This window comes from Haliotis rufescens, unplaced genomic scaffold (genome assembly GCF_023055435.1).
Source record: "Haliotis rufescens isolate VD_foot unplaced genomic scaffold, xgHalRufe1.0.p SCAF_15, whole genome shotgun sequence".
Classification (NCBI taxonomy): Eukaryota; Metazoa; Mollusca; class Gastropoda; order Lepetellida; family Haliotidae; genus Haliotis; species Haliotis rufescens.
In genome coordinates this window covers 15758186-15780735 of record NW_025963835.1, presented here as the reverse complement: position 1 = coordinate 15780735, position 22550 = coordinate 15758186, and the positions used below count along the sequence as shown (strand labels likewise).

The following is a 22550-nucleotide window of genomic DNA, read 5'->3' as shown; positions in this document are numbered from 1 at the left end:
GGGCGTGTCAGCCGAGCGGGCCCACTGTGTAATTGTCCAATCACGCGACAGTATAACGGAATTCCCACAATGCTATAATTAGACCTCAACCTGGGCAGGCAGTTGACGTGGACCTATATTGAGAGAAGACGGCCACAGATACCCATGACAGCTACTGGAGTGCTTGTATCCGTAATGGAGGGTCCTATACTGATCATGTTGTCAGAAGATTAGGGGGTGATTCTGTTGTGGAATGGCGGAAGGAAGCGTGGATCCGTTGCATGGCAACAGTGCTGTCGACATCAAGTTCATGGTAGAGAATGTTTATCGTGATGCCATCATTCGGCAGGTTCGATGTGGATCTTTCATTGCACACATGTGTTTCCCTCAGAGTAAGTGTTTCTTTTTTCTTGTTGTTTTTATCTTAATAATGTAATTTGATACTGACATGAGGACATTGAGTTATGTTAACGCCGCGGCGAAATACAATCCTACTTTCGGTTTCGTTTCACTGAAATTAAGTATTTAAAGACTGCCGACGTACATAGAAGTGTTGAACTATTTATCAGTCTTAGTGTTTGTTTGTTTGTTTGTGTGTGTGTGTGTGTGTGAGTGAGTGAGTGAGTGAGTGTCTTTCGGTTCGTGTCAAACCATCAACGTGATTATTGTGAACGTGCCCTTCCTGTTAACACGACGTCGTTGTGTTAGTGGCAATAGCACATTAAAAATAACTGTAGATAGTACTATTCTGTTACCAAGTGCAATGTTGCCTTTCCACTTTTCATATGAAGGCAGAACGACACATCTACTTGCAGAATAGCATGCATCAGAATTTGAAACATTCACCTTGAATCCATAGATACAAGCTCGTCATTTTCAGATTGAAACAAATAAGGAACTTCCCACAAAAAGATAATGAAGATCTCATTTCTGATTCTACCACGAATTTGGGAAATACTCGATTCTTAGTGGTCAATCAGAGGTATCAAATGACAATAACGATCTGATTGAAACAGCCGATTTGATTTGACAACATCACCGCAGTTCTTCTTGCTCAGTCATTGTCGGTAGGCGTTTGTAAACAATTATATTTACAATTATAGGCAATACTATGCACATCTGGAGTAGCTACAATATACAAAGTTTTGTGAAGAAAACACGATAAATATAAAGTTTTGAGGACAAAAAGTTTCAAATTTGGCGCTTTTCTACAGCTGACGTCATATTTTATGCGTCACATTGACAATTTAAAATATACGTGCAGTGTCGAACAAAATATTACAAGTTTTGCTTGCTCTTCTTTAGGGGTGCCCACTTCATGCTGGCTTACGAAGTGTATGGGCGACTGAAGCACATTGATTTGAAAAAAGCATATAATGCGCTAAATCTGTGCTACTAACGGTGTTTCCTGCATTGAAATAGACAACCCAAGACCCATGCCGCTTCACTCATTTTCTTCCATAACACCAACGAGTTTGCGTGTAATTTTGTCTTTTCAGTAGAACGGAAACAAATGTACTGCGTTTTGAAATGTAGAGCTGTGTTACTTGTTTATTGAACGGGACAATATTCTACATTTGAAATAAGCGCTACGCCTTCGGTTTCAAATTATCTCCTAATTAAGTCATCAAGCAGCTAGACTCACAAATGTAAACAGCAAAATTCATATTTTATATCAGTTAATTTGAAACAATCAAATGATGCCAATATATACAAATACCCTTATTGAAAACGATCGTCCACGGTACAAAACAACGCCAACACATAATAGTATATGGTATAAAATACCAACAGAATATCTATAATATTCAATTTAGAAGTTTCTAATGTTAATTCAAAATCTGTACATGTATATATTCAAGCACGTGACAGTGATGTGTAATATTTTTAACAACCAACATATTTTGATTCAGAGCTCAAAACTTTGAAATAGGACGTATAGCGGTCGTCAATGGCAAGATAAACGCGAATCCGTTTACGTGCCCCCGTCGTATGGCAGGAGTACTACTGCTGTGCTGCGTTTGACAACAAAAAACACTTACGTGTTTATGTAAATGTAGTGGTTGCTGCAAGTCCCCCCGGGCATACTGACACCTTTTCGCGAACACCTGGTGTCTTCGCTGTTTTTTCTGTTACGACCGAAGAAGTTTCTGTTTCTGGTTGAATCTGATGTTTTTCTTGAAAGTCCCTCGACATATTATAATTTTCAACACTTTTAGATTTAAACGACGAAGAACATGTATAAAACCCCATGGCTACTTTTAATTTAATCTGTTATATGCGCCAGGCAAGACAGAGAACATCAGAGCGATTTTATCCAAAGAAAACCACCATCAACAAATGAAAGCCACAGAACTCTTTCTGGACTACCTCAAAGATGGCAAAGAACCAAAGGACTATCTTCTCTTCGTCCAGCTGCTGGAGGAAAATGGTAAGCTTAAGTTGTATGTTTCCATGTTTCAAATCCAACGTTTTATTGCATTAGCAAGGAAACACCACCTAATATAAGATAGCTTTGCGATGAATCGCAAAGGACAATGAAGAACGAATTGTGGTTTATTTCACGAAACAACACTGTTCTATCATGACGTGTTTCTGGAGATTCGAACATGCGCTTGCAACTTAATGACGTCGTATATTGGACTACGTTATTGTTGAGAGAGGAGTGTCTGGTGAGTTTTTCTGCATAGATGTAGCTGGGCAACGCAGATAAACGCGAAGGCCGAACGATCGCATCCAAAAGCGGGAGAGATATGACAATTGGTATTTGGAGACACGTTACAGGTAATCGACGTGAGGATTGTGAGAATATGCGGGAAATATCCACCTGTCCATAAAATGGACTTGTCCGACATTGCCGAGGCCGAATTCTATGGAGGAGTTATCATAATTATAAAAGAGGTAGATATTCTTAAAGCTTTACATTTTATCATCCAACTTAAAGAGGACGTACATAATGTTGATTTATCATATAAGACATACTAGTAAACGGCTAATGGTCGTTGTTTTTAACATACGATAAACAACTCCCACTCGTCGTTTAATACTTAAATAATATTAGTGGACACCGGTGGCTCAGTCATCATGGCAAATTGCTGTGCACTTTCCCTCCCGTGGATGTTATTTTCGTGGGTTCGAATCTCAGCTTCGCTCTGATTATGCCCCTCAGTTTGTTTAGGGGCCCGGTCCGCCTGTGTGAAACGTGGTGATGACTTGGACTGCACCGCCTCGGGAGTTTCTCAGACACCATTACAACTTGCTGTGATGTAAATGAAATACTGTAAACACAATTCACTCACTATAATATCAATCGACATTTCTGAAGAAATGACCGAGGTTAAGCTGTTCAACTTTCCGAAACAAGTTACGGGGGCGTCAGACACCTGGACTACGTTGTTTTTAGAAACGATCAATTCCACCGTGTAACGTATCGCCGTGTACTGCGATAAGTATCGTATCTCAACTTATCTGGATATATCGTGTTGCGTATCGAATCGACGACCATGAATATTGGTATACATGTGTACGCTGTATTATATCGGACCAATCATGACGCGTTTCGTATCGCATCTGGTGGGCAATATTCATGATATTCGTCGTAAATCCATTCCAGAATAGGTATATCGCGATACGATAGGTAGCCTCTAGATATTCTAATCATTTGAATTCCTTATGGTACATGATGTAACATTCCTTTAAATCTATTCGTTTCGTGAGTAAAGGTTGTAGATTTTGTAAAGTTCATTTATTTACTCTGTTCCATCCTAAGATCCATTTATTTAAAAAATACAAATTTAAGGGCTGAGTAATTTTTATTTTCAGTAATGGTTCAATCGCATGTGAGGGACCGACCATTCTGGTCGGGCCCTACGAGGTATATGAACAGGTACACGTCAGTCACTGTTGTTGTTTATCATTTCACAATGAATGTTTAAGATGAACGCCCAGGGCGATCGAGCGACTAGCAGACGCTTTAAAACACATGATACCTATGGGAGCGTCTGCTTGTCACTCGATCACCCTAGGTTAGAATCCCTTTGGCGACGTTCCCCGTCAAGATGTGGTAGTATTTGATAAGTAATTAAATAAGAAATGTATATGTGTTTAGAGTATGACTCCATAGCCAAAGTGCTTAGAGGAGAGAGTACTCTTGATGGAGAAACTCACAAGGAGCAGCTTAGACTTATCAAGTTCTTCTCCGAGGACATCAGTAAAGAGATAGATTTCAACGTAATGTTTCCAAAACTCTTGGAGGATGATTGGTTGGGTAGGTATTCACTGACTTTTCCATGCAAATTGTGTGAGTAATAAATGCTGCCTGTGGGACGGGGTATGCTTGCCGTCTTGTATTTGTAATTTTCACAAATGTTTTGCCAATGGAACGGGCAGATAATCCAGATTAATTATTCGCTGGCGTTGACGTTTTATATTAAGTGACATCGAATGGGTTTATGTGTTCCGAGTTGAATGTAATGTTTTACTGGGAAGTTCCTTGACGTATTACCATTTTCATATTTACTGATATTTCGAAAGCAGAGGAACTGTGAACATCTTTTATAAAACCCTATGGCTACGTTTAATTTAATCTGTAATATGAGCTGGGCAAAACAGAGGAAATCCATAATCAACAAATGGAATCTACAAAAATCTTTCTAAGCCACCTGTCAATGTTTCACTGCATATAAGATGTATTCGATTTCGACCACATTAGGCATTGGCGTTTTTATTCACATTTCACTGAATGTTGAAGATTCTGTACGACCTTCGACCTTCTTCTTCCTATGGGATAAAGCTTCCATTTGTCACTCAAACGGCCTTGGTTTCAATCCCATTGGTGAATGGATCAGAACGAGAATCGGACATAATTTTGATATCCCAGTTATATGTGTGCCGTGTGTGAATGATGTTTCGGTAATATCATGTGTAAAGGATGCTTTAGCTTGTGAAAGCAGCGAATCAGTGAAAACGTTCAATTAGTGGTTGATGTATAACTGTAGCCAGTAACCAGAACACAGATGCTGTAGATTATCATCATCTATTATGTAGACGACGAAGACAGTCAATTGCTCCAAAGCTTGGCTAAAAACACTGGGAGGATCCCTGCTGCCAGGTGGCTGGTCCTGGTGGTTCTGCCTCGCCGGAAGGAGAACTGGTTCAAGCTGTTCCTCCAGCTGCTAGCGGACCACGGGTACCAGGAGCTGGTTGACTGGATCCATGGAGACTCAACTGAAGGTAGCCTGACCGAGTTTGCAGCTCAAATGGAAAAGCAGATACAGTTACATGCTAACCTCTGACAACGTTTGCAAAATTAGCTATTTAATTCACGTATATCAACAATCATTTTCTGATTCCCAGTTCTTAACGCCCTGACTTCATATTTGGCATTCGATAGTTGAGCTGTGATTATTATTCATTAGGGACTTTATTATTTTTGAAATAGGCAGGAACCTTGGTGGAAAAGTGTGTTCCTGTTGATTGATAATGATTCTCGTCAGTGCACCAGTCGGTCTTGTTTTTTATGATTGGTAGTTTCGTTACTCTGATAAACTCATAAACAGTGTGGATGCTAGTACATTACCCCGCAGTGTCGTAGATACACATGGTTTTCATTGTATTATGGAACGGTTAGCTCATGATCATGAAAAGTAGTATGTTCAGTACGTTCAAGTCGTATTAGGCCCTTAATCTACGGTTTTGTTTTGAGCTCGTAAACTTTAAGGAGTGTTTGGATTTGAAGAAATTATGTAAATATCCTATTAACTTTTCATATTTTTCGAATTCAGTCATATTTTAAAAATGATTTTTTTATTTATTTACTTTTTTTCATACACGTTCTAAAATACTTAGAAAAGCAGCTTGTGTCGGATAAAGTTGAACCATTCCATTGTTCCCCTGGACAAATTCATTTTATGACCCCTGTGGTCATACAGATCAGAGATAACTTTGGCAGATGTTATGTATATATGCGATGAATCAGTAAAAAAATCACAATCATGTTTAAACGATTTATAGACAGAAAATGTTGAAACTTTGAGAGTTTAATTATAATTCGGCCATTTTACGCTTGTGCTCCAAATGAAATTAAAGGTATTTTATTAAGATGTAAAGATATAATATGTTTTTATCCAAAATGTCAATGCCTCGAGGTATTCATTTTCTTATGTTTTGTTACAGAAAGTCAAAATGAGGTCTACAACAGCGATATGTCTGTAGACGAAGTTGATGGCACAGTTAGAATGAATGTAGTCACTGGTAAATGGTTACATGTAGCCCCTGAATATATCACATATATATCAAATTAATGTGCACAGTTTTGACCAATCAGTACCGGCTACGGCGCCATGTAGGAATCAGTGTATGAGCACACTATCGACTCTACAATGTATAACAGACCCCCTCTTATATGGTCACACTTAAAGAGGGAGCATACTCCATGATTTGTCGCTCATTTCCAGCATAGACGTCGGCTACATAGCCCATGTGCGAAACTTATTTTGTAATTCGGTTACTTATTAATTGTTAGACCATTATACATCATGTATAATGAGTTGGCAGACATAAAATGTTTCCAATGCATTCAAAGTCAGAATAGATATGTGATGTGCTATTTCCCTACCTCACAACAGCTTCTGGCGATGGATACAGTGACAGTGGAGTTAATGACCCGGCCCCAGAAAATAACCTCAGCATCCCTGGATCAGGCGGGAAATTGAACATTAACGTATATGACAAGTCGAAAAGTGCTTACAGTGATCCCGAGAGCGTCAACAAGTGGAGGGAGACTTCAATGAAAAGTGCGTCATATCATTTTAATTGAAAGTAACTATCTTATGAAAACTGAAATTGTACACAACGTCATGATGTGAACTACATGCAGTATATGGTTGTTTAAAAGAAGAATTCCCAATGTATTTATTGAACATCTTTCACATAAAATTTCGAATGTGTGACATTTTATATTTTCAAACGAAACTGACACTGTTGGATATTATATAACTCAAGTTTAGTGGTTGATATTGAATCTGCTATTAAGTATCTCAAAATAATATATACCAATGTTCTAAAATTATTATACAGTAACTATAGACCCATGGTCGCATGGGATGCATGTACTTATTCAGGATAGGAACCCTTCATCAGCAGTTCTTTAGACATGCAAGTATCGTATAATCGTGGGTTCGAATCCCAGATTTCAGGATTCTTGGTTTGTCAGCATCATACCCATGCAAGGACCTGCAGTAGACTCGCCCCCTGCTGCAAACTCCACTCACACATTAAGCTGGCGTGCCTTCACATGACCGTACAAAGCGGCGATAAAGCAAAACAACATTCAATTTCAATATCCACTGTGTATTGTAGCTCAGCCAGATCGGCATGATATCCGTGACGACGTGAGCACAGGGACTGGTTCAAGCTGCGAAGACAATACACTTTTGGAGTTCGATATAGATGAATTAAGTATGACTCCCGAAATGTTGGCTGCACGCGACAAGATTCAGAGCCTTGAGAACAGACCCTACCAGGATGAGTTGGTGAGGGCAGCTGCCGGCGGGGACAGCGTTATCATCGTAGCACCCACTGGCTGCGGCAAGACGGTGGTGGCCTTGAGAATAATGCAGGTAGGGTGTCTGTGTAAAATGCCTTCATAATTTCCCTCATAATGATATCTCATTTTACATACCTTGATAAATGAATTATTTGTTTTACTAATGAAACTTGACATCCATTATCCCCCGGGTGGGGTATCGGGTATCTTAGTAAGGTACCAAGGGGCACGAGACCTTCTGTTTTAGAGGTGGACTGCATTTGAAATATTTATCTCAAACTCGAAAGGTTGGTACTAAACCGAGAGAGCATATTTATGATGATAGACATCATGAGGGTTCAAACTTGACGATATACGGAAGGTTGGAATGGGGTTGCTTTCGTTTTGTGAATAATATAGACACCCTTCTGTTGAAGAAAGGCTTAAAACATACATACTTAGTTTCATTGTTATTCATTATCATATTTTTTTGCATTTGTACAAGGACGTGCAAATTTATGTGAAATTCAAATATCCCTGAAGACATTTCTTGTCTTTCTCTATGTTCCTTCCTTTTCGAAGTAGTGTGTATCCCATGTTTTATTCTCTCATATGCCCTGGGTTATTGCAGGAACATCTAACTAAAATGAAAGGAAAAGGGTTGCCCAGCAAAATTGCATTTTTCGCCAATGAGGTGACCTTAGTAGACCAGCAGCATGAGTTATGCCAAGGTCATCTTGATTCCCGGTACAAAACTACGAAGATTGTTGGAGAAACAAAATACACGAGTGCGGTCACCACCAAGGAGCTGTTAGCGCAGTAGGTATCTCTCATTGGTCTTTGATGTGATGGGTTCGAAGCCCAGATTCATTCTGAATATGATCCCTTGTCAGCTCCTTATCAGTTCTCATAATAAGTGACATAAGTAAATATATCACAAGTACACGTGGTTACCTACGATTTCAACTAATATATTGTGTAGTTTTAGTGACGCTATTCAGATCTGGAATTGAGATTTTGAGAAATATTTTGGATTGATCTCTTGGTATATATGAAGTAGAGTTCTAAAAATAGTTTATATACCACTGATAGATCGAGCTCTTAATATAGATGTGGTTTACTGACATCTTAGATAGATGCCGCGGAATGTGCTATCTAAATAAAGCTTTTAAGGTCGATGGAGTTCTAAAACCATTGGAAGTGAATGTAAAGTTTTAGTTATATTTAGTAGTTTGATTGACAAAGATGCGGATGATTGAGCTCATAAAAAACTTGCGCTGCTTAACCGTCTCTAACGGACGTGTATCAGTACAGTGGTTTGATCGTCAAGTTTAGGAGATAACGCTCTTGGTTAATCTAAGATTAGATCATAGACTGTTGCCTGGGACGTCGTTACCACAATAGATTGAGCTTATGTCATCCTTAATAGTCGGAAAGCGTTCATATTTCTACATTTTCCCAGAATATACATGTAGGTAACATATACTATTCGTCTCACGTGATAATAATAATGTCGAAATACCCTCGCCAGAAACTATTCACTCTGTATCTTCTTTGTAGAAGTGACCTGCTTGTTATGACGCCGCAGATCATCGTTGATGCCCTGGAGAACAAGACCCTGGAATCTCTCTGTGTCTTCAGCCTCATCATCTTCGACGAGTGTCATCACATCCGTGAGAAACACCCAACAAACAAAATAATGATTCATTACATGGGAATGAAACAGTCCTCTGACACAAATATGAAGCTACCACAGGTAATTCATCTTATTAATACTATTTTTAGATTGTATGAGTGTTTGGGTTCGATTCCCCACATGGGTTCAGTGAGTTTCGTTAGTGGCCCCCGCAGTGCCATATCTGGAATATTGAAGTAGCAGTATTAATAATTTTTGTCACTTAATTAAGACGCCGTATTTTGGCTGTGCAAATTTGCCTCCCTTAGGCTTGCAGTTAACCTATGATCGTGGATTCGAATTCTGATTCCCACAATATGTTTCTACGTTAGTGGTAAAAGCAGCATCACTTTGGGCTTTCCTCCAACATCAAGCTGTTCAAGGCAGTGTTGAAGCAACGCACATATGTCCAATCTGTGGAAAATACAATATCAAGTTGATGACATCCGGTGGGAATCCCCGTGCTATCCCATAAATCATTTGTGCATCATGACACAACGAGAATAAAGTGTCGACTGACGGTTTTCGGAAATGTATGGATGAAATGTTAGTCGCGTTTTAGATTCAACAAATTGGAAATTGGAAAAAACATGATGCTGAAAGCAGTTATCCCAGCTGCTGAGATCGGTGCACAAAACAACCATAGACTGTCTATGTTAAGGTATGCTAAGATCACTGTTTGCAACGGCACCGTGGACAGCATCTGTCCTCCGTCGACATGAACGTTTCCTAAGGCACAAGTGATATTTGGTCCAAAAGAAAGCTCTCCTTATTCCTGCAGGTCGTGGGCCTCACAGCATCGGTCGGGGTGGGGAAGATGAAGGAGGGTGATGGAGCTAAAGGTGCTCTGGCACACATCATACATCTGTGTGCAAACATGGATGCCAAGGGAGGGATCGTTACTGTTCGAGAACACACAGAAAGCCTTGCAGAGTATGCGAATCATGTGGAGAGTGGTATGATCCTTTCAAGTGACATATTGAATATTACGAACAACGGATGAGGTTAGTCAAGGATGAACGCAGTTGAAATAGATGTTTCAGAATCCGGAATCCAACCGATAAGGTGGTTTTCATATATTTTGGTAGATATTAATGGTAAAGTTGAATACCTAATGTTCATGTGTCAAGTTCTCATACCACCCAGGGGCGGTCGGCTTGCCTAGTGGTTAAAGCATTCGCTCGTCACGCCGAAGACCCGGGTTCGATTCCCAACATGGGTACGATGTGTGAAGCCCATTTCTGGTGTCACCCGCCGGGATATTGCTGGAATAGTGCTAAAAGCGGCGTAAAACCACTCACTCACTCACTCTCATACCACCTTTCATATTGTCGATTTATTATTCTTTCTCTTTCAGCGATTGAAATGGCAAAGGAAAGGACATCTGACCAATTTAAAGACTGCATAGTTGCGAAAATCATGGGACCCATTGAGGAAAGAATTATAGAAGAACACGGCAAATGTAAGCCTGTATAAACATTCTTATTTCTATCACACCCATTGCTCAATGAGGGCACAATCGTGTTTCTTGGCAGCAAATGACATTGAATGATCGAACTACTCCATATACCACTTGTAACTTGCTCTACTGTGTTTGGTAACGATTATAACACAAAGTTCAAGGAAGTTTCCAAATAACAATTTTTGAATGTCATTATAATCGTTTTTTCAAAGGGGGTATCATGGATTATTGTCAAGAAATAATGTCTCCCGTGCTTCTTGATCCAAGCCGTGGATGGTGGAGTACTTTTGAAAGCATTGGCTCGGATTACACTCCCACTTTACAATGTGTAAAGGCGAGTGTGCCCCCCGTCTAAAACCATGTTGTAGAATCAAATCTTTGTTACATTAACGTCACGCACTTTTCTGTTGCATTAGCGACTGATAAACTGAATCACATCAAGAACATAGCCAAGGAGGTAATCCCGTGCCTGGCGAAGGGAACATGCTGGTACACACAGTGGCTCGGCAAGCTGTACAGTGACAAGTTCCTCAGGATAAAGGATCCGACGCTTAGAAGGTTCTTCTTGACGTGTGTAAAACACCTCAGTGTAAGTACAAATGTCATGTAAGCATGTTATTGGACATTTTTGCAACCATACGTAAACTGATGAGAAGCCTATTTTTTTTTTTTTGTACATTGTTTATGTTCATTTACACCTTTTTTTCATAATATACCTGTAAAGACATGAAAAAAATGGCATAACCAGCTGTTTGTTGGTACTCGAATAAATGACTAAATGTTCGCAGGTCTATAACAAAGCACTGACCCTCAACGTGGATTGCCGTGCACACGATGCCATGAACTATGTTGTGACTCAAATGAGCACCATATATCCTGCGAGGCAGTTTAGAACATCCACTGACGATTGGCTCTTCTCGCTGTATACTGGTAACTACATGCGTGTTGAGAACAATAAAATGATATGGACACTTCTGGCTTGTTTAAATAAACATATATTCTTAAAAGACAATAGAATTGTGATTGACTTCCACAACCCAGATGCCCCATTCTTGTGTATACGTATGTGTTAAATATTTTACATCAAAGACCTGCACCACGCCGGGCTGATACGCCGTGGTGTATCTGAAATATTGTTCAAAGCGACGTTCCCATGTATCAGACACCGATCAAAGTTGAACTTCTAATGTAATGACATGTTGAAGACTCGGTCTTACAGTCGTAGCGTTAAGATCGCTTTGTGAAACATACATGTACGCTTTACTTTTACCGGACCTTGCTCCATTAACTTTACCATAACATTAAATCTGTGTGCAGATAACCGTGAGAAGCTAAAAGCCGAATCTGCACCTGATAGTAACGTGAACCCTAAGCTGATAGTGCTTAGATCCCTTATGGTGGATCAGATCAAGAAGAAGAAGGACTCTAGAATCCTTGTCCTTGTGAAAACACGTGACCTAGCACGAGCACTAGTGCAATGGATGTCGGAAGATCCTGGAATGAGAAAGTTGTCTCCCGTTGTTGTCACTGGATGTGGAGCCACAACGGACCAAGGAGGTATAACAAGTAAATTCGTTGATCAGATGAAGTGCTTTGTAAATTAAAAGAGTGTATGTTTGTGTATCTGTATTGTATACGAATATAAATCGTTTTGTTACCAGGCATGACACGCAATCAGCAGTTGGAGGCTGTGAGGAATTTCAAGTGGGGCACGAGTCGTATTGCAGTAGCTACATCAGTGGCAGAGGAGGGGATGGATGTTGCGAAGTGTAGCAGGGTCATCAGATACGAGTATGTGTCAAACGAGATAGGAATGATACAGGCAAGAGGTAAGTTCCGTTTTCTGCACATATCATAACAATGTTTCTTTCTTTGATCAGGAAATCGCTGATCTTGTTGCCCGTATGATTTGTAACTTCAGCTATCTTTGGATGGCGTTTGCCTAGTTTTTGTTCAAACAGCCAACAAGCAAGGTAATATCAAGATTGTGTTAACTGCACATATCTATGTGCGATTTAAGGAGTATGTGGCATGGTAGTGTCTATCACTAGAATAATAATTACCACGGTTGTGTCCTTTAGCCATGCAAACACCAGCTTATCGTAAGATCAAACCCTGGTGTGGGTTTGGAGGACATGAGGAATCTCTTCATCGAATTTATTCTGGTTGATAGTCACATTTAAGGCAGAGGATTTAGACTCACCTCTCTACCAGATGAATTTTCTAACTTTTTCGTATGTCACTCTGGGGTAACATGGGGATGCCGAAGTAAAGTAACAATTTGCCGAAATGGCAGTAAACTATGAAATTATGGTAAGTTTGAAGGAGAGAACTCAAACCTTGAGATTTGGGTGTGCAGTTATCTTCATCGGGATCGTGGCTTTTAACCCAAAGAACTTCAGCAAAGCACGCATTGAAGATATTTCAGATAATAGAGCAATCATTGAGTAAATTATCTACTTTCCCAGATGATATTTGTTTTCACATATTGCAAAAGTTTAACCTGTTATGACTTTCGGTGCTGATATATGGAGGTTTCAAGATTTCACAGATATAGACAATAGCTCCTGCAAACTTGTCTTTTCTCTCAAAAGAACTGAAAGCATCTTTTCTGCTATATCATATGTTCTAACAAGTGATTGTATCGGGATGAGTGTGTTCATGGCTTGTTCAGCCATCACTGTAAAGTTTTGTTCCATATAAGTTATACGTGGTATCATGAATCCAAGGTATTCTCTTAAAAAAAGAAACTTGACACAGACGTAAAACAACTTTTCTCAAAATATCCAAAATCATTAAATGAAATGTGATTAGAACTAGTCAAACTGAAGGATGATGTTTACATATTTCACGGAAAAACATAGAAACCACATAAACGTAGCGTTTGGGGATCAATTTTACAAATTCATCCAAACGCAACCGGCTGAAAAAAACCGTGCAGCACAGGATCCTTCATTTATGCATGGGGTATAAAAAAAACATCAACGGGCATTCATACAGACTTCATAACGACAGTAAACGCGGTGACAGAATGCCAAGACTGATAACAGCTCCACGTCACAACGCCATTGCCAGATTACAAGGTGGAGCTACTTAGCAAGATGTGGCCAGGCACCTTGGCGTATCCCGACGGGCAATCTCCGAATAATGGACCCAGTGCAACAACACCAATAGAGTTGGTCACGGTGACCAAGGGTGACAATGCCAGTACAAGATCGATACATCCGGCTGCGAATGAGAACACCAATGAGAACACACTATCACAGCAACGTCTACAACCACACAGATCCCTGGGCTTTGCAGAATTTCAGATCAAACAGTACACAACAGATTGAGGAAGGGCGGACTCTTTGCATGAAGACCTGTTCGACGTCATGTATTGGCCCCACGTCATCTGGCAGACCGTCTGCATCGGTGTCAACAGAGGGTGAGATGGGCACGTGCAAGATGGAGAAATGTGCGGGATGAGTCCCGTTTTCTACTCACACGTGCTTATGGGCGCACACGTGTCGACAGACGTCTGGGTGAACGTTACGCCCGCAACTGTGCAGCGGGTTGTCCCATTTGGCGGCGGGAGTGTCATGGTATGATCCGGAATTCATCACGGTGGTAGGACCCCTCTCGTGCATGTGACAGGTACATTGACAGGCGTGCGTTACAGAGCATTGATCCTACAGCCTTACGTTCTGCCTCACTTCAACATCCACGGTGGGCAAGACAATGCTTGACCGCTTATTGCAAGTGTTTGTCAGGACTTTTTACAACACAACAACATCCAGACATTACCTTGGCCAGCGCGGTCACCAGATTTGTCTCTGATTGAGCATCTATGAGACGAGTTGGATCGACGCGTGCACAGAAGGAGTCCACCACCCCAAACACTTCCGACGCTTCTTGTGGCACTTCAGCATGAATGACAGCACATTCTACAGCATGTTATTCACAACTTGATTGCATCTATGGGTCGTCGGTGTCAAGCGGTAATTGAAGCCCGTGGTGGTCACTACCGAAACTGACATTTCCTGTACCCCTGTGACATAAACTCTATTGTGTACGTACGTCTGTCTGTGCGACACGAATAGTGTTTTGAACATTGTGTACATTGATCCTCAAACGGTTTTTCAATTATGGTTTCTGTGTCCTATTTTCAAACATAGTTTTTACCTTAAATTTTGAAAGACTATGTCAGGTTGTTTTTTTTAAGAGTATATCTATCCAAAAGGGGACAACACAACATGTTAATCATGTCACATACTCTCTTAAAATCTAAGAAAGCGCAGTAAAAATTCACTCCGACCAGTGTTTGAAATATAAAAAGGTTTGGCGCCCATCAAGACCCGCATACTTTAGAAGCTGCAGGACATGCTCATACTCCTAAACATACAGCTTATTGAGACAAATAAATCGACATGTAAATTTAGTGCAGGACATAAGTACCCATATAAATTTGAAACTACGGGCTCGACACGAGAGATCTACCTGTCACGTGCCAATGGGCAGGCACTTATTTCGATCACTGCCTACGAATTAATTATGTGTTTTTGAATAATAGCTTCTAATTGATGAGATTAAGTATCTGTTAAAGACTTTTGTTCCCTAAAATACGCGCACCCTGGTTTTCCTTAATAATATCAGAATTCTACATTGTTTGCATAGAAGTAAATATTTTTCGTATTGTATTCAGTAGTGAAATACCCCAGTGTACGTAGCAGCCAGGTTCATTGTTGTTCTTTGTCGTATGTAACGGTACAATAATAACACTACACCAAGCATGTTGAACATGGACTTTATGTAATATTTGTGTAAACAACAAAGCGAGGTGTGATGAAGTTGATCCTTAATATTGATAAGATCCATGCCAGTAATTTTGGGTTTCACAAAAGTGGTACACGTCGAACGCCTTCATCACTTTGGGCTTTCGTCTATTAAAAGCTAATATGCACACAAACATAAACATTGCTTTCCGGAAATATGTAAGTTATTTTCAAAGCTACGCTCATTCAAAGTCCCAAACACACTTCTTTTATTCCTCCACAGGAAGAGCATCACGTGTTCCAGATGGAACATACGTCACACTCACCAGCAAAGACGACGTTGCAAAGAAGGAACAGAGCAACATGCGTCTGGAATCGGTCATGAATGAAGCAGTGAATATTCTACAGAAACAAATTCAGGAAGATCCGGTAGCATTTGGTGAACAAATTGAAATGTTCCAGAAAGAGGACAAGGTGTCCAGGGAAACAGAAAGAACCAAAGAAGCACAGCAGCCTTTCACTGACGAGGTATATAGCCTTCATTGTTATAATTGCGATGTATTTGCCTTCTTGTCAAGCGATATCAGAGTGGTTGCAAATTCCCATCGCCTTGTTATAACTCCAAATGTCTTGAACATAGTTGACGAACAGACACCTGAAAGTAAGGATGCATTTGATCATATGCAGAAAGTTAGTGCTGTTCATTGTAAACGATGTCAAGCTAGATGGGGCAGCGGTGTGATGTACAAGGAGGCCAGGTTTGTGTGCATATCGATCATCAACTTCCTGACGTACAATTCCAGCAAAAGATCCTATCGCTTTAATAAGTGGAGAAAAGTCCATTTCCAGTGTCCCGACTTAACGGATGAGGATGTTACTCAATACAAAACCCAGATGGTAGGTTAATTTGGAAGGGTGATGCAGGATGAATTTGTTATTTCATCATGACAGTGTATTTCATAATTGAAAGTAACTTTCTTGTAAAATATGTTGACTTTATTTTCAACTTCCTGCCGCAAAAGACCTGGGTACTAGCCAAAAGCTATGTCAGATACATTTTTTTGTTCCATTTAAAAGGGCAGAATTTGCATAACATTATTTCCAAATATGCGATGAACTCGGAACCCGGGGGATCATGTGTAGAAATATCCGTTATTCAGGAGTAGTATAGTACCAAAGTGATAATAACTCTTATTGGACCCAATCTTTATTCCATTTAACACTGTAATGACAAGTTAAAATGTGTATATCATTGACAATAGAGTATGTGATGACAATTGACTATTAGTTGTGTCAGTGGTATTTATTATTATGGGTTAATTACATCTAACCACTGTTCTATGTTTTTTACAGTTTTGTTACATCATATGATTTTAAAGAATAGTTAAGCTATTTGTAAAGTGTATACGTAGACGTTTCCAGGCAAACTTTATCATGTGTACTTCATTCCAATGTCTTAATGAGTGGTTATTTACATTTTGTTTGCACTTTATGTAATGTAAGTGCTATTCGGTTGGAAGGAGTGCTTTTAAGTGATGATTTCGTGGACTAGACATACATTGTCTTTTATAGGGTTCGCCCTTGCTTGAACGTTTTTTATAGATGGGTTTCAAATATTAATCTTCTTTGAAAATATATTCTCTTTTTTTTATATGAGATATAATATTCAGTCCATTTCCAGTGTCCGAACTTAACGGATGAGGATGTTACTCAAAACAAACCCTAGATGGTAGGTTAATTTGGAAGGGTGATGCAGGATGAATTTGTTATTTCATCATGACAGTTTATTTCCTAATTGAAAGAAACTTTCTTGTAAAATATGTTGACTTTATTTTCAACTTCCTATCGCAAAAGACATGGGTCCTAGCCAAAAGCTATGTCAGATACATTTTTGTTCCTTTTAAAAGGGCAGAATTTGCATAACATTATTTCCAAATATGCGATGAACTCGGAACCTGGGGGATCTTTGTGTAGAAATATCCGTTGTTCAGGAGTAGTATAGTACCAAAGTGATAATAACTCTTATTGGACCCCATCTTTATTCCATTTAACACTGTAATGACAAGTTAAAATGTGTATATTATTGACAAAAGAGTATGTGATGACAATTGACTATTAGTTGTGTCAATGGTATTTGTTATTATGGGTTAATTACATCTAACCACTGTTCTATGTTATTGCAGTTTTGTTACATCATATGATTTTAAAGAATAGTTTAGCTATTTGTAAAGTGTATACGTAGACGTTTCCAGGCAAACTTTATCATGTGTACTTCATTCCAATGTCTTAATGAGTGGTTATTTACATTTTGTTTGCACTTTATGTAATGTAAGTGTTATTCGGTTGGAAGGAGTGCTTTTAAGTGATGATTTCGTGGACTAGACATACATTGTCTTTTATAGGGTTCGCCCTTGCTTGAACGTTTTTTATAGATGGGTTTCAAATATAAATCTTCTTTGAAAATATATTCTCTTTTTTTATATGAGATATAATATTCAGTCCATTTCCAGTGTCCGGACTTAACGGATGAGGATGTTACTCAATACAAACCCTGGATGGTTGGTTAATTTGGAAGGGTGATGCAGGATGAATTTGTTTTTTCATCATGACAGTGTGTTTCATAATTGAAAGAAACTTTCTTGCAAAATATGTTGACTTTATTTCCAACTTCCTGTCGCAATAGACCTGGGTACTAGCCAAAAGCTATGTCAGATACATTTTTGTTCCATTTAAAAGGGCAGAATTTGCATTACATTTTTTCCAAATATGCGATGAACTCGGAACCCAGGGGATCATGTGTAGAAATATCCGTTGTTCAGGAGTAGTATAGTACCAAAGTGATAATAACTCTTATAGGACCCCATCTTTATTCCATTTAACACTGTAATGACAAGTTAAAATCTAAATATCATTGACAATAGAGTATGTGATGACAATTGACTATTAGTTGTGTCAATGGTATTTATTATTATGGGTTAATTACATCTAACCACTGTTCTATGTTATTGCAGTTTTGTAACATCATATGATTTTACAAAATAGTTTAGCTATTTGTAAAGTGTATACGTAGACGTTTCCAGGCAAACTTTATCATGTGTACTTCATTCCAATGTCTTAATGAGTGGTTATTTACATTTTGTTTCCACTTTATGTAATGTAAGTGTTATTCGGTTGGAAGGAGTGCTTTTAAGTGATGATTTCGTGGACTAGACATACATTGTCTTTTATAGGGTTCGCCCTTGCTTGAACGTTTTTTATAGATGGGTTTCAAATATAAATCTTCTTTGAAAATATATTCTCTTTTTTTATATGAGATATAATATTCAGTCCATTTCCAGTGTCCGAACGTAACGGATGAGGATGTTACTCAATACAAACCCTAGATGGTAGGTTAATTTGGAAGGGTGATGCAGGATGAATTTGTTATTTCATCATGACAGTGTGTTTCCTAATTGAAAGAAACTTTCTTGTAAAATGTGTTGACTTTATTTTCAATTTCCTGTCGCAAAAGACCTGGGTACTAGCCAAAAGCTATGTCAGATACATTTTTGTTCCTTTTAAAAGGGCAGAATTTGCATTACATTATTTCCAAATATGCGAAATCGGAACCCGGGGGATCATGTGTAGAAATATCCGTTGTTCAGGAGTAGTATAGTACCAAAGTGATAATAACTCTTATAGGACCCCATCTTTATTCCATTTAACACTGTAATGACAAGTTAAAATCTAAATATCATTGACAATAGAGTATGTGATGACAATTGACTATTAGTTGTGTCAATGGTATTTATTATTATGGGTTAATTACATCTAACCACTGTTCTATGTTTTTTACATTTTTGTTACATTATATGATTTTTAAAAATAGTTTAGCTATTTGTAAAGTGTATACGTAGACGTTTCCAGGCAAACTTTATCATGTGTACTTCATTACAATGTCTTAATGAGTGGTTATTGACATTTTGTTTCCACTTTATGTAATGTAAGTGCTATTCGGTTGGAAGGAGCGGTCTTAAGTGATGATTTCGTGGACTAGATATAAATTGTCTTTCACAGGGTTCGCCCTTGCTTGAACGTTTTTTATAGATGGGTTCCAAATATAAATCTTCTTTGAAAATATATTCTCTTTTTTTTAATTTTTTTTATATGAGATATAATATTCAGGCCATTGGGGTATATGTATGTTAATGCTATGAGTGCGGTTCTGTTAAACTGCCGGCATATAAAGTGTGCACTTAACATTTGATTTGTCCAAAACTTTACAACCGTTATCAAAACGTTACTCTGATGAAAACATTCGCCGAAACACTGCGAACTTAAGGTTCACCGGGAACGGTATATCAGATATTGAGTTGATCTATCTTTTAAACCAACATTTTGTTATCAATGTGTTACTGCGATACTGTGTACGAGAGTGAGTGAATATAGTTTTACGCCGCTTTTAGTAGTAGTCGAGCAATATCACGGTGGGGGACACTAGAAACGTGCTTCACACATTGTACCAATCCGGGGAATCGAACCCGGGTCTTTGATGTGACCATCGAACGCTTTAACCAGTAGGCTTCCCCCACTGTATACACTGAAACTGTATACAATTTCCGTACCTTCAGACATACCTCAATGTGGCAGTACAATTCTGTGCAACTTATGGCCCAGTGGTCTTAGGCGCCGCAATTCGTTGTGCAGAGTTTCGCTATCTTGACACTCATCGTTGGTTCGAAACCCAGATTTTCACTGATGTTTCTTTGGATCCGTCAGACCTATGCCTGTGTTCGTGGGTTTCACCAGAGTGGTACACATCAAAGATCTACAACACTTTTGGATTTCCTTCTGCATCAAGCTGCCACGTACGTCGTGATTTAACTGAAACACTATTTAAGGAGGTGTTAAAGTGAACACACTTTACTGCTTTTAAAATATATTTATTTATGCAATTATAACATTATTGATGTGTGATTGTGAAGTATGAGGATTTAGAGAAGTGGATGGTTGAAAAGTGTACACTGAGTTGGACAGTCGCGCCATGAGGTATGAGATATGGATGTTTCTTCCATGTCAAAATAACATCAACAAGTGTTAAAAAAACTCCAAACTATTTGTCTCTGTGTAAAAGTCTGTGTTATCGTCTTAATTCTGTCAGCTTCATGGCCGTGCCTGTGGTTTTCAAGAAAGTGGTAGATCTTCGTCCCTTTGGACTCTCCTCCGATATCCCGTCGACACACCACGATATAGCTGAAATACTGTTCCCATTCACCCTCTCACCCATCAACTATCGCATAATGTCTACAAAGAGATACATGTGTTTGCCTCAAACATAAATCGTTTCCGCTGATGAGTGTAACTAGAGTTGCACTGTTCCTGATACCATTACCAAGTAAGTATTAACTATAACGAACGTCACATCACTTGTAATTCTATGGAAGCTTAGTTAAGATATGGAGTGTCTAGATTGAAAGAAGCCATTATGGTTTTGAGGTGATGAGGTGAAATTGGGTTTAACGTCGCGTCCAAGATTATTGCACTTATATGGCGACGTTCATGCACGAGTGTGTGTGTGTGGCTGCTTGTACTGGTCCGGACTGATGCCGATTTATAGTGCTAGCTCACTGAGATACCATGCCGCTGTTTCACATGAATACCCAGCTCAGACACAGTATACTGACTCTGAGCCGACCAGTCCTTGTTTTAGCCCCTTAATGACGAGCGCCAGACAGGGTAACAACAAGTACTTTCTTTTAACGTCTTTTGGTATGACGCGTCCGGTGATCGAACCCCGGACCGAAAGCCTGCCATTCTGGTTTGTATGGCCAAGAGTTGAATATATACAGGCCGCTTTGATATGCCTTGAATATTGCTGAACGTGTCGGAGAACCATACACACACATCAAACAATAACTCGTTTGCCGCAATACGACTGACAAATACAGAAAACATGAAAGTATTCAGCCAAATGTGATCGCGACAGCGCGGCGATGTGCAATATACGACAGGTGTCACAAGGACACACAATTGTAGCCATGCAGGACTAGTAGGCCACATGTCTGAAGTACATGTACATGGAACAACTCATCACTTTAGATACGTCAAAGGGATAATTAGTTTGCGATCAGCAGAAGGCCAGCTTGATATACATGTAATACAATGATATATCAACTCTAACTAGTGACGACTGGTATATGCATTTATTGTCCAGAGTTTGGGCAACTTCTCCACCTAACGATGTTTCTTGTAGTTTAAGTCATAACCATTAGCACAAGAATCTCTGCACAGGCGTAATGTTCTAATTCTGATGAAATCCGCTAAAGTAAACAGTTTACGTTCAGTGTTGTATGTTGTTATTCACGTTAACAAACATATTAGTTGCAACAGCCTGTTAAGCGACAAACATACCTCTGTCTGCTATTGGGAAGATCTTAGGGCACACCTGCAATCATTAATATTGCATTACGGCTTAGACAAAAAGATTAACATGCAAAAATATATGTCTTAATGACATGATACATTCAATGGTGCCGGTTCCCGTCTCGAAATCGTTTGTGTGCGTCAAGCAAATAAAAAAGAAAATGATAGTTATCAAAGGCTTCCAGCGTCCAGTACTTATGGCAATCTCTAGCTACCGATAGATTTCGTAGGTGAAGAATGTTATAAAAGATGCATTATAAAAAAATTATGTGTTGAGCAGAAAGTAAACGCCAATTTGCCAGTCATCAATGTAGTAACAAATTCGCATACATTGCATAAAATGACGACATAAGTAATATATATCCTGTGAACAAATTATGTGAGATATTTAAGTTAAGATAAAAACAAAAAAATAGCAAAACAAGAAAAGAACTTTCCTTTCTAGTGAGTACAGACGCGACAACGAGTTGTAAATACAAATGTTCCTTTAGATAATATAGTGGATAGGAATAAAAACAATGCAGTGGAATGAACATTGGCAACGGCACCGTTGGAAGTGCTGCCCTGCCTGTACAAGTACGACACAATCCCCAATCCATCATGGCGCCCGAAACAAATGCTTGCATCGCGTCATAGTCGGGGCCCTTTATCACGCAAACAAACATTTCAGAATGCAAGTTTATTCGATCAAGACGCCAGCGAAATCATTTCGTTGAACTCGTCTGTTGTAGGTACATGTTACCTAGTACACAT

General features: G+C 39.1%; 1 protein-coding gene across 1 annotated transcript; it reads left to right on the top strand.

The window, feature by feature from the left end:
• Positions 1 to 99: 99 nt before the first annotated feature.
• LOC124138716 (antiviral innate immune response receptor RIG-I-like) lies at positions 100 to 19514 on the top strand. Its single transcript, XM_046505538.2, has 16 exons — positions 100 to 371; positions 2267 to 2410; positions 4088 to 4246; positions 5026 to 5211; positions 6154 to 6231; positions 6606 to 6773; positions 7339 to 7598; positions 8136 to 8323; positions 9065 to 9260; positions 9961 to 10135; positions 10537 to 10641; positions 11058 to 11230; positions 11430 to 11571; positions 11959 to 12198; positions 12303 to 12470; positions 15679 to 19514. Exons 1-16 carry the CDS (start codon positions 233 to 235, stop codon positions 16299 to 16301), a joined length of 3144 nt encoding a protein of 1047 aa, XP_046361494.2. The 5' UTR covers positions 100 to 232; the 3' UTR covers positions 16302 to 19514.
• The last annotated feature ends 3036 nt before the right edge of the window (positions 19515 to 22550 follow it).

Excerpts from the sequence above, each read along its gene's own strand:
- LOC124138716 (XM_046505538.2), top strand. The coding sequence starts at position 233 with ATGGCGGAAGGAAGCGTGGATCCGTTGCATGGCAACAGTGCTGTCGAC. Across the intron at positions 6,774-7,338 it reads GAGGGAGACTTCAATGAAAA|CTCAGCCAGATCGGCATGAT; the intron begins GTGCGTCATATC and ends TGTGTATTGTAG. Across the intron at positions 8,324-9,064 it reads ACCAAGGAGCTGTTAGCGCA|AAGTGACCTGCTTGTTATGA; the intron begins GTAGGTATCTCT and ends TCTTCTTTGTAG.